This window comes from Hibiscus syriacus, unplaced genomic scaffold (assembly GCF_006381635.1).
Source record: "Hibiscus syriacus cultivar Baekdansim isolate YM2019G1 unplaced genomic scaffold, ASM638163v2 tig00111648_pilon, whole genome shotgun sequence".
Classification (NCBI taxonomy): Eukaryota; Viridiplantae; Streptophyta; class Magnoliopsida; order Malvales; family Malvaceae; genus Hibiscus; species Hibiscus syriacus.
This window is the reverse complement of record NW_024063145.1, coordinates 766,354-780,361: the sequence shown is the minus strand read 5'-3', so window position 1 is coordinate 780,361 and position 14,008 is coordinate 766,354. Positions and strand designations below refer to the sequence as shown.

The following is a 14,008-nucleotide window of genomic DNA, read 5'->3' as shown; positions in this document are numbered from 1 at the left end:
GTAAATCCCAACGAATCAAATTGAGTAGGTCCACAAGGACACATCCATACCACTCTCATCATCCCCCAAATTACTCCTTGGGGGAGAAAGCAAAAGCCCTTCAGCCATGCTTACGAGCAAGTTGGGCATATCGAACACTGCTTCTTCATCCACAAAGTTAACTTCACCATTACAAGCCTCCACGCTTCCCGAAACTTGCTTCAATTCCTGAGGCCCAAATGCTTTGGCTGCCTCAGCAGCCGCTCTTCGAATTTCCGTTGCATCCATTGAAGCCGGTAAAGGCAACTTCCAAGCAGAGTCAGCGAAGTTAAGGCAGGCAGCTTTTCCTCGAAATGCAAGTGCAGCTACATCATGCGCCCTTGCAGCCATTTCTGGCGTGGGATAAGAGCCGAGCCATACACGAGTCTTTTTATTAGGCTCGCGTAGCTCGCACACCCATTTATCTTTATTCCTTTTACGAACACCTCTATATACGGGATGACGAGTCTCTTTGAATATCCTCCGCCCTGCACGTTTCTTAGGCCTACTCGTTGCTAGTGAAAACACTTGCTCAGATGGTGACGGCGGCTTCTCCTCCGTCATATCAGCTGCCATAGAGTGAGACGGAGAGTCTGTTTTCTGGGTTCAGTTTAGATGTTTGTTTAATCTTTTGTGAACGATTTCTGGATTTGAGACCCAAGGAAGCAAAGGTTGTGAAGCGTTTATTTATAGGCGGAGCAGCCGGCGGCAAGACGAGGTTCGCTTCCCACACGACGCGCAAATGACAGACAGGGCAGCTTTTGTGGTCCACGGTTTCCACATAGGAAGTATTAGCTAAAAGTTCTAGACGTTGGGCTTTTGCTTTTCGGCTAAGCTTTTTCAATTTACTCTTTGCCCACGTGCTTTATTAGAAATTGAAATGTTGTGGATTAAGGAAAATTATTGCGTAAAGTACAAAAAATTCTCTAGGTTATATGATGATATTTTATTGAGTCTCTTAATTATTAAAAGTTACGGAATAGTACTCTCACTATAAGTGTTGCTTTGTCGAGTATTTGACTATTAAAAATTAGTTTATATGAAGAATGAATATATATTAATAATTAATATTTTATTATAAAATAGAATTAAATTAAATTTAAACTGATCTAATCATGTTTAAAATTTTCATTAGAAATCTTTTTTTTGTGTATTTACCTAGATTTATTAACAAATCTATTTAGATACAAACTATTGAATATATTTAACATTATTCTAGAAACTATGACACTCTTTCTCTTAGAGGTAAAATTAAAAATAATTATTAAAATGTGAGAAAATTAACAAAAATAAAACTTAAATAATTGAAAGGAGAGAATATGACTAGTTATCAAATTAAAATGAAAAGTGCAACTCCTTTTTTTTAATTACTAAAAAGAAAATGAGTATGATTAATATCCGATTATTGTCTTGATATCGCTTAAGTAAGGTTTTGAGTTCGAGTAATTTTGTACGTAGAAAATCACTGCTAGAAGACTCACACATCAAAACTAGGTGTGTGACGTAACTCGGTCCAGATTAGTCAAGCTGAAACCTTAAAACGGGGAGGGCAACCAAATATCCGACTGTTGTAACATCAATTCAATTAAGCCATATAACATTAATATAAACAACTACATAAAATTTCATTGATGTTTACATCTTTTGAATACCCATTTGACAAACAGAATTCAGCTTTCACCATTTATCTATCCATTTAATAAAAAATATGTTTGATATTGCATTATATAGGTTAAAATATGTCTAAAAATTTATATTAATCCAAAATTTAAAACTTAATTTTTATACTTAATTTTTTTCAAACTTAAGTTACTATATATCTTTAACTAACATATTGAGGTAGTGAATGAGATCATAAAACAAATAGATCATAATTAATTATGATTAAGAGTTAAATAAATAATTAAAAAATGGGTTTAAAAATATAATTAGATACCAACAACCAATTGGTCTAGTGAGATTATGCACTAGATCCCTTAAGGAAGGTCAGAGGTTCGAATCTTGACGTTTACGAATAGAGCAAATTAGGTTGGGAGGGTCGCCCTTGCCTCTGCAGTACCCAATCCAAATTAGTCGATTAACAAATAAAAAACCAATGATTATAAAAAAAAAATAGATGTGTCGGGATTTGAATTGGGCTCACCCACTCCAAACTTTACACTCAACTCTCAGGTTGGGGAACAAAAACCCTATATATTATTGCATAATAACTATTGTACATAATGTCAAAATTAACCTATAATATTAATTAAAATTGTGATTTTGTTTCATATTCTATTTTCTAGAGTATTTTGTCCCTCAATGTTTCATTTTAGAGCAAAAATGCCTCTAATATTTGAAATAATAATCACTTTATCCTTTATTTTTTAGGGAAGTTTAGCCCTCAATGTTTCATTTTAGGTTTAAAAGACTCATAATTTGGAGCATTAATCATGTGTTGACTAATGATTTTCATCTATAGAGATTTTTTACCCAAAATGAAATATTGGTGGCCAAAATACTAAAAAAAGAATAAGGCCAAAATGATTATTTTGATCAATATTAGGGATTATTTTTGGCATTATGACTAACAATTGGTTTTTTTAACTAATTAAATTTCTTTTCTCACAACATCCTTAACTTGATAATAAGAATTGTTTTTAAGGAAAAAATCATTGTCGCGTCTTCGTTCATGAATTGGGTTGTGATTCGAATTTAACCTTTTTTTTCCTTTGAAATCTAGTATGGGTCGGACTCTGATCAGTTTTTTTAAAATAATAAATAATTCCAGATATAGGAATGCCTTCACCATATGAGGTACGGTGAGTAAAATTCGATTAGTCTCTATTTGAAAAATTGATTTTTTTTAATTTAAGTTATTTAAGTCCATTCGAATTATTGAATCAGTTTTTGAGTTAGATTCACTAAAAAAACTGAAAATTTATACCATAATATTATAAATAATTACAATTAAATTTGTATAAAACTTTTGACTCGACTCAAAAATATTTCAAGTTAAGTTTAAGTCATAAAATACGACTCGTCAACTCAAATAACTCAATTTTTTAACTCGACTTGATTCAACTCGATCGAATACTCAACCCTAATATTTAATGTTATATATATATATAATTGTTCAATTTTGATAAAATTTAACTTTTGATCCAGTTTATCTTTATTTTCTTTGTTTATGAAAGTCTGCTCAGTTTGTTTTGTTTCTTTTTAACAAATATGTGTTTATTAATTTAATGTTTACTAATTATTTATATATATCAGATTATATAATTATTTCATTAATAAATAAAATTTTTATTAACTTTTAAAAATAAATAAATAATTTTTAATAATATATAGATTTATATAGTTGACACTCATGCATTCTAGAATTTTCCTTGGATGAATCTAGAGTGAATGCCACACACCCATATGCACCACTAATACATACACAATGTTCACTATTAATATAAAATAGTATAAAATTCATAAATAGACCATTATATTTTTTTTGAAGATTATTTTATTTTTCATTGAGTTTTTAAAAGTTATAAAATATACATTAAACCTTGGATTTAATAAAAAAATAAGTATCAATCGCTAAATATTGTTAAAGGGTGACGTAACATGCTAAATTAATTGAAAATATCTTATTTGTTCCCTAAATTTTATTTTTAGTATTTTCCTAAATATTTATAAGTAACAATTTTAAAACAAAAATTAGAAATTCGTATTTTTTAAAAGTATATATGAAAAATTAACTTTTTTTAATATTATGAACGGAGAGAGAGGAAGATATGAAAAATTTATTTTTAAATTTTAAAAATTATAATTTTGTGAAATTTTTTCATTCATCAAATTATTTTATAGCTAATTATTTATTTAATTATTATTGTATTTGTATAATTGAAAATATAATATAAAGTAGGGTAAAATGCATAAATAGACTATTATATTTTTTAAGATTATTTTATTTGTCATTGAGTTTTAAAAAGTTACAAAATAAACATTAAACTTTGGATTTTATTAGAAAAACAAGTATCGATAGCTAAATATTGTTAAAGGGTGATGTAACAGGCTAAATTAATAGAAAATATCTTATTTGTTCCCAAATTATAACTAAAAATTTATTTTTAGTATTTTCCTAAATATTTCTAAGTAATAATTTCAAAACAAAGTTAGAAATTCGTATTTTTAAAAAATATATAAGGATAATTAACTTTTTTTTCTAATATTATGAACGGAGAGAGAGGAAGATATGAAAAATTTAAATTTTAAAAATTATAATTTTGTGAATTTTTTTCATTCATCAAATTATTTTATAGATAATTGTTTATTTAATTATGATTGTATTTGTATAATTAAAAAATTATAATTTTGGAGATTCAAAAATTTAATTATCAAACAATAAAATTATTTTTTATTAAGTGATATGATTCAAACATTTAACTTTGTTTAAAGATAATTTAAAAAGAATACATCCAAAAATTTATAGCATCACATTAATAAGAAAAGTACATCCAAACTTAAATAAAAATAATCAAAACAATCTTTAAGTTTTAATAATGTATCAAATAATTTATATGATATAAATTCAATATTTTTAATATGAAACTAAAAATTAATATTTAAGTTATTTATATTTATTTTTTTCAATTTATCGAACCTAGTAGAAATTTAAAATTAATAGTAAATTGAAATTTTAATTACAAATGAAAGATCAAATGAGATATTTTCTATTAATTTGGCATGACATATCACCTCTTTGATGATAAATAATGTTGTGTCTATTTTATAATAAAATTTAAAATTTAACGTTTGTTATGTAACTATTGATTTTTTTGAAAAATACTTTTGAAAGTTTGGTGTATAAAAATTTCACTTTAAAATAATTTAATGTATATTTATGAATTGTAAACTACAAAATTAGTGGTGAATGTCAATTATGACATGCATTCTAGAATTTTCCTTAAAAAAATAATATAAATACAAATTAAATAACAAAAATGTTTTTTAACGTAGAGATAGACAATTTTGTCGTGCGATAACTTAATTTAAGACGGGTTTTAACCTCAAATTTTATCCTGTTCAACCTAAAAAGTTATACAAATTTATAATATTATCAGTTGCAATGAAAAGTTATATTGTAAGGATATTTAGGACTTATAATCGAAAATGTTACAAAAAAATGTAACATTTTTTATTTTAATATAAAATGTTACTTAATTTAACCTATAAAATTAGGATCTTAATAAAATTTTCAGTTATAATCATTTTTTACTATTTTTAAATCTTATATTAATAAATTGTATTTTAGAATTTTTATAAAAATATAATAGACATTTTACCAAGGGAAGAAAGTGAAGGGTAAAGAAAAGCCAGAAAAGATGGGTATGTCGGCCATCCTTTCAATGGATAAAATAAAAATTTGGGTCATAGAGCCATACCCCCACAATTCTATATATTAAATTTGAGCCCTCTTTATTAATAGGAGTGAGTCTAAATGATAAACGATTTAATATTGTTTAAATAAAATTAAGAGGTCGAGTTTTTGTGTATATAAAAAATTTATGTTGAAAAACTTACCTATTAAAATTAAGTATACAATATATGTCGTTTTAGATTAATTAAAATGAACCCTTATAATTAAAGGGCAACTAAAAAATTGAGACTTTTTTTATTACAATCCCCAAATGGGATGTGATAAGTCGTTAGCACTACAAAACACACTACGAAATTGCAATTTGGACAAAGCTTTGAGGGTGATTCGACCTAAATATTACCCTATAATCCTAATATACCCATATAACACTGTTTGGCCAATATTTCCCAAAGTAACACCCTTTCGGCTGATGTGGAAATAAGGCGCGCTCCTGGGAATGCGCTTTAATCGGATTTGCTGATGTGTATATAAGACGCGTTTCAGGGGAAGTTCTTTCCAGTTGATGTGGCGCCACGATAGAAAGAGCGTTTCAGGAGACGTGCCTTTAGTTTATTTTTAATTAGGGTTAAGGGTTTAGGGTTAAGGTTTAGGGTTTAAAATTATTATAAATTGATAATTTATTATGTAAAGGGTTCCAGTTATGATTTAAGAATTGTCGAAGGTATTTTTTTAATTTTGTATTTAAGGTGGAGTGATTTTAGGTTAAAGTGTTATATGTTTCATTAAGGTGAAAGTAATGAAGGATTTTATAGGTCAACGGTTCGTTAAGGTTGTGTAGCTTAAAATGCTTTAGGGTAAGGTTCGATTAAATTAAAAATGTTAATCACTTGAAGTAAGAGGTAAGTGGAAAATTTAGGTATAAAATAAACATACATTGGGAAATTATAGGAAATGCAATTACATTGAAACATTAGAAACAAAGACATTCATTGAAATAGAAAATGCAATTACATAAGTAAGGGTTAACAGTTAAGTGATGATAAAAAAGCTGGACATTTTTTCCTATTGTGCCCAATGTTTCTGCAATGCCCATATCTTTTTTGTTCTGTTGACCTCTCCCGAATATCCATATCACAATGTATTCGAGTGGATTTTGGACGACCTGAGTTCCCTCAATAGCAACGGATCTGGTACAATTGTAAGCCAAGTTTGAATCTCATCTAGGTCTTTTTCGTTACCTACGGGCGGAAACTCAAATTCATATACCTTGAATACTTGTGAAAGTTGGTATACGGGATCAACATAACTTTTGTAGTCCAAATGAGAATGTGAGCAAGTTTCTATGACATTAGAACATTGATATTTGAGTGCCTGAAAGAAACCACAATCACACCACCTCTCTTGCAGATTAACTCTGAAAAAGTTAGCTTCAATCCCTTGAAGAGGACGTGGCATTTCAGTTACACGAAATAATTCATGGGTGCGAGAAAAATTCGTAACCAACATCCCATTTGATGCAACCACTTTTTTCTGTAAATCAACTACTAGTATTGGGTGATAAATATGACCGTTTTGCATCCAACTAAGAGTTTGTCCACCGAGCTTTGCAAATAGTTAACCAAAACGAAAATAAGTCATTTTGACCAACGCCGTGACTGGTAAATGAAGAGCCCCTTTAAGGTTGAATTGATTGCTTTAGCCAAGTTGGTTGTCATATGACCGTAGCGATACCCCCCGTCATAAGCATTTGTCCACATTTCTTTGTTGATGTCCATAATGTACTCTCACCCCTTCTTATTTTTGCCAAATAATTCTTGTAGCATAGACTCAAACCTTTGAGGTAAGAGTTTGTAACCTAAGCTATTAGGAATATGTAATAGTTAATATGAAGTATAAATAAGTAATATGAAAATGATTTAAAAATGGAAAAAAGTAACATACTCATGCGCATGACTAATTGACGTTCATCATTCTTCTTGTATTTTCCATAATAGTTTGCAGCAATATGACAGAAACAATAATGATGTTGAACATGTGCGGGTTTCCACATTGGACCCAAACAGTCCATTGCTGCTTTTATCTCAGCTCCTCAGTCTGAAATGATGCATACGCGTTCTCTTGTGACAACATGTAAATGTAAATTTTTAAGAAAAAAGCCCAAGACTCAGTGTTTTCTCCTTGAATGAGAGAAAATGCAACAAGAAGAATATTGCGGTTATTATCTTAGACCACCAATAATAAAACTTGCTTATATTTCCCATAAAAGAAAGTACCATCAAGTTGGAGAACTGGTTTACAGTACTTCATTGCATTAGTACACTGAGGGTAAGTCCAAAAAATATGGTAGAATTAGCAGTGATCGCGAACCACTCAATCATTCACGTAATAATGTTGAGTTTCAACTCAACAATTATCTCAGGATTAAGTATTTGCATAACTTGAAACCAACTGGGCAGCTCGTTGTAAGAGGAATTTCATTCGCCATGAGTTTGACAATGACATTCTATTTTACCTTCCAAGTTTTTTTTATAGGAGACAATGTACTCATATTGTGATTGTATAGCAGAAATCAACATTGCAACAACTATATGAGAGCTTTGCTTCACAATTGGACATGATAGCTTGGCAAATAATGTTTGAGTCCAAGTTGGGTCCTGGTTTATAACTTTTGCACAACACGTATGAGGACCGTTGTATCTGGTTAGTTCCCATAAGTTGTTCTTCCTCTTTCTCTTTGATACACGAACCATCCACTTACATCCGTTGTCACGTTGGACACAGTAGTAAACATATTTCTCTATAGTAGATCGATCAACTCGGGAGTAAACTGAGTTACAAATATTTCAACTCTTTATTGCCATCATTGTTTCCTCTTTCTATGCGAACTCCATTCCAATATATAAGTCACCATCATTGACTGATGACTAAAATCCATAGTTACAAATATTAGAGAGATATAGAAATTTAGGCTCGTACATTACATCATAATCAGCCCCATACATATGTGAAGAAAGTTCTCCTGGTGTTGTATTTATGGGAAATTCATCCTCATCATCATCAGAGTGTACGTTAAATTGTGGTGAGTCAGGTTCAACGAATAATCCCGTTTCAACATTATCTGCACCTGGCTCACGAAGAGGTTCTTCTGGTGGAGATGAGGGTTCCTAAGATATTCTAATGTTTGGTCAAAGAAGTTGCCACTTGCGTGTCCTCCCTTTGAACTTGAAGCCATTGTATCATATGGGTTATGAACAGACTGCTGTGTCAATGGCATTTCCATGTGCAAGTCAAAAATAGTGGCAGATGAATGTCTACCCCTTGAAATAAAAGAGATGTTACCATATGGATTATTGGTGAAGCCACGTGGGTTGAGATCATAAGCAGTTGTTGATGAATTCCTTCTTATTGAACTTGATGGCGTGGCATCTGGCTTTAGATTTGCCATTAATGATGTAAAATCATTATAGATCAGTTGCACCGGGCTGTCAACTTGATCAGCTTGATAGGCAAAGCCATAGTGAGAGGAATATGAGAGACCACCAGAAGCAAGAACCTCAATAAAAATGGCATACATTTTTAATAAGAGATTGTGAACTTCCCATATGAGCATCAACCATCATAGTAACATCATCATCGTTGAAAAGCTAAAATGATGTATATGTAACTAGAAAAAGTTCAGTAGGAAATCTATAATGCAATGAAGATAGTCTTCTCCTACATGCAATACGAATTTTTAATGAAATTTTTGTGATTAACTCCTCAAGAGTGATGTTTATCTTCAAGGTTAATGGGATATAATGATCTGATTCAAAAACAACCCCCTATTCATATTCCTAAATTTCTCCATCATAGTAAACAACAACAGAAAGATGACTCATTTTTAGAGAATATAGGTTTGAGAGTTTGAGAATTTTAGAGTGTGAGAGATTTAAAGGTTGGGAGCAGATGTGTGTTTTGAAATTTTAGAATATGCTGCATTTAATAATGTCTATAACTGAGGCACTATTCACTTGAAAGCGCTTCTTGTGGGATGCACCTTTCTTTTTTCTTTTTTTCCCAGAAAATAGGTTATAATTTTGCCCTATTATGTGTCATGTCCCCCGGCGGGGCACTATTCACATCAACACCTATCATGTTTGAGAGGACGCAACAATGTGGTGAAAGCGCTTCTTGTGGGACATACTTTCCTTTTTTGTCAGAAAATAGGTTATAATTGCCCTATTTTGTGTCATGTCCCCCGGCGGGGCACTATTCGCATCAACACCTATCATGTTTGAGGGGACGTAACAATGTGGTGAAAGCACTTCTTGTGGGACGCGCCTTTCTTTTTCTTTTTGGTCAGAAAATAGGTTATAATTTCCCTATTATATGTCATGTCCCCAGGCGGGGCACTATTCACATAAACATCTATCATGTTTGAGGGGACGCAACAATATGGTGAAAACGCTTCTTATGGGACGCGCCTTTCCTTTTTTGTCAGAAAATAGGTTATAATTACCCTATTATGTGTCATGTCCCCTGACGAGGACTATTCACGTTAACACCTATCATGTTTGAGGGGATGCAACAATATTGTAAAAGCGCTTCTTGTGGGACACGCCTTTCATTTTTGTTAGAGAATATGTTATAATTGCTCTATTATGTGTGATGTCCCCCGGTGGGCACAATTGATGTCAACACCTATTATGTTTGAGGGGACGCAACAATGTGGTGAAAACGCTTCTTGTGGGACGCGCCTTTTCTTTTTTTGTTAGAAAATAGGTTATAATTGCCCTATTATGCGTCATGTCCCCCGACAGGGCATTATTCATATAAACACCTATCATGTTTGAGGGGACGCAACAATGTGGTGAAAGAACTTGTGGGACGCGTCTTTCCTTTTTGTCAGAGAATATGTTGTAATTACCCTATTATGTGTGATGTCCCCTGGTGGAACTATTCACATCAACACCTATCATGTTTGAGGGGACGCAACAATGTGGTGAAAGCGTTTCTTATGGGACACGCCTTTCCTTTTTGTTAGAGAATATGTTATAATTGCCCTATTATGTGTGATGTCCCCCGGTGGGCAATATTCACGTCAACACCTATTATTCGTTATAGAGTTTGAAGCTGTTGAGATACCAAAATTTGTTTGAAAAGTTTGTATAAATTTATTCAATCAAAAATGAATTAGTCATTCAAATTTATTAAATATTATTTATAATATATTAATTATTATGTAAAGTTAAAAAGTGAAATTTACTACTCATTCTACTCCAAAATTAAGTCTTATTGTGGAAATATTTTTGAAATAATTTTACAAAGCAATGTAATTTAAGTTTCAATTGTAATGTCACTTTCTTTGTGAACTTTACTTGGAATATGAAGTTGACTTTGAATTTTGAATACAATTTTAAATTTTAATTGGAATATTAAGTTGAATTTGGATTTGCATTTTAAAAACTTTAGCAAACATTTAATGTTGAATTTGAATTTAAATTTTAAAAACATTGTTGTAACAACCATTAAACATTTAAATAACATTGCAAAATTACATAAAACTTTGAAATACAACTATTAATATATGTGACTGGATCAACGCTGTCGTCTTTTCGAATGAGTTCATATGGCAGTGGCTGTCTAATTCGTTGAGGATTTCTTCGTATAACTTGCTTTTCATTCTCTTCATCTTCATTATCATCATCATCATCAACATTTTGTTCATTTGGCATAGATGATGATGAAGGGCATATACAAAATAACGACCCTGGAGGAGTGTTACTAAAAATCCCACCGCTCAAAGAGAATTGAGAAAACTGTGAAAATATTGGCATCGATGTCTGTGATCCATATGGGAGGTGGAGGTGTTTATGGAGGAGCACCACCAGCCAAATAAGATGCATATGAACCATATGTTGGATCATTAAGCATAACCGTATATGCACCTCCATAGGGTGTCATAAAACCCTACGGTTGGGTATGTAACTTGCGGGCTAGGAATGTAACCCTGCGGAGATGGCATATGAACTGGTGGGCTGGTATATACCCGTGCGGAAATGACATATGAACGGTGGACTTGGCATATATCGTTGCAGAGATGGAATCTGAATTGGTGGGCTAGGCATGTACCTTTGTGGCATCATCATCGGTGCATATGATGGATGTTGTGATGGTTTTGGAGGTGCGACTGATGCCAAACCGGTAGTGGTTTCTCTCCATCCACGAGTCGGGGGACGATGACGGTGGATGTCTATCTCGGCGCCTATGAATGCTCTCCCCTTGTGCTTCCTCTGAAAGTAGAAATGATTTTTCGTTTTCAATAAACCAATGTAGATAGTTATACCTAATATTAAATAGTTGGGTGGTATGATTGATTAAATTGAAAGTTCGGTGGTCACATTTATTTTTGACCATAGTTTAGTGGTCACCGGTGTAGTTTACCCTAAATATAATAGAGACTGTCCAACCACTTTGATAGTTTCCATAAGTCGTAAGCTCAGGGTAAAGGCGACCCGACTCTCGATGGAGGTATTTCAACATAGTCAAAGGTGGAGGCATCTTTATTTATTCAATCAAACCACCAGCCGTTAATTTTTAACAGAGGTGGTGATGTGTTCGTTAATAAAATTGGCATAAGTATATATTTGGTCTTCATATTTACATATTCTATCAATTTAGTCACTATTTTAATTCAATTAAATAAATTTAACTATCCAATTAGAACGTGACACTTGTCAATATATGATTGGAAGGTTTTATTTATGAATTTTAAATTATTTAATTAAATAATTTTTCTATCTAATCAGGAAGTGACACATGTCACCACCCAATTGAAATGAAAGTAAAGGGATCCAACATGCTTGCAAGGGGAATTGAACCTCTGCAAAAAGGGAAAAACTACCAGGCGCCCAAACTATTGGGCCAAAGGTCCCCAATTATTTAAACTTATAACAATTTGTATTTGACTTGTGAAAGTTTGTTAATGATAAAAAAAATTAGTCAAATTATTTGTTTAAACAAATTATTATTTAAATTAATTGTAAACAATTTTTTTTGAATTAAAAATATTCAATTTTTATATAAATTCAAAAATTTTAAAAAAATTTGGTTAATTCAAAAATTGACCGAATTAACCAAAATTCGTTCGGTTTGGTTAATAATTTTCAAATAAATTTCAGTTTGATTAATGGTTAAATAAAAAATTTGGTTAATTCGGTTCGGTTAATAATTTTGAAATAAATTTCGGTTCGATTAATGGTTGAATCACATTTTCCATATAACCTGACTCTGGACCCAACAAAACTACGACATGATCCACTAATAGAAGACAAGCTAGGATTATTTATGATGCCAACTATACTTCATAGTTCTCCCGATCTTGAATTCAAGTAAGCAATGTCCTTGGTGATACTTGTTTTGAAAGAAAGAAGAAATGGAATAGGTTGAAAGGTGATAGGTGTGTATAGCTATGTTGATGGTTTAAGATGTTGAACTTTAAGGTATAAAAGTAATTGAATGCTTGGAATTATACCTTAGGCGTGTATTCATTGTATGGGAAGGTGGTCTAGGAATGGCATGAAAAGGCACCCCTAATGGGTAAGATTGACCGACCATATGTGAAGAGATAAGAGCCTTTAGTGAGCCAACACATGCTTTAAGGCCTTTAGTTGTTTCCATTCATATTTTTCGCCCATCTTCCATGGTGAAGACTGTCTTTCTTAGCTTGTATACTTTCATGAATGTTACATTTATGAAGAGGCTTGAATGAAGAGTGATGTATATTGAATTGGTTTCCATTTATCTAACCTTTTTATGAGAAGATACGATGAAACATTGAAACTTTTTCAGGCACCTTTTGAGATGAAAGAATATGTCCCTTGGAAGGCACTTCTTGGTGAAACATCATGTCTCTTGGAAAGACATCTCTTGGTTAAGCATCAAGTCCTTTGGAAAAGCATCTCTTGATGAAGCATCATGTCCTTTGGAGAAGCATCTCATGATAACATCATGTCCTTTGGAGAAGCACCTTGTAGTCCTTTGGAGAAACAACTCTTCCTTTCACCAAGTAGCTGTTGGAGTGTGTCGACACCCGTTTTCATCCTGCTATTATTATTATTATTAGTACTATTATAATTATAATTATTAGTATTATAATATTATTTTTATTTATTGTAAAGGCCTATACAACCAGCCCAAAACCGGGCCCCAATTACAAAGGGTCATTCAACCCAAACCCAGAGCCCAACAAACAAATTACACCCAAAACCTCGAGCCCAATAGAACCAAAACCCAAAGCCCAATAGGATCGACCCAATATAAAAAATAGGGTTTCTAAACCCTAACCCCTTAGAAGTTGGCATCACATGATCCCTGTCGTTGGATCTAGGATAGATCCAACGACCGTGATGAAGAGTCTGCCACCGCCATTTCTACCAGTCATCTACCACCATTGCTCACGCCAATCACAATAGCCCTACCCGTGACCTCCATTGCCAATCTTGCAAGGCAACCCTGCCATTAAGTCACCTAAGTTAGCAAGGCAAACAAACCCACAAGAAACATCATAATCAATGTATTTTTTGTAAAAAAAAAAGAAAGAGAAAGCTCTAAAAGGGTTATAAAACCCGAGAACACGATTGTAGATGGGTTCTC

At 32.1% G+C, this 14,008-nt stretch overlaps 1 protein-coding gene across 1 annotated transcript; it reads right to left on the bottom strand.

Moving 5' to 3' along the window:
• Positions 1-609, bottom strand: LOC120166861 (dehydration-responsive element-binding protein 1D-like). The gene has a single exon (XM_039176046.1). It carries the CDS (start codon positions 592-594, stop codon positions 16-18), a length of 579 nt encoding a protein of 192 aa, XP_039031977.1. The 5' UTR covers positions 595-609; the 3' UTR covers positions 1-15.
• Positions 610-14,008: the final 13,399 nt, after the last annotated feature.

Excerpts from the sequence above, each read along its gene's own strand:
- LOC120166861 (XM_039176046.1), bottom strand. The coding sequence starts at position 594 with ATGGCAGCTGATATGACGGAGGAGAAGCCGCCGTCACCATCTGAGCAA.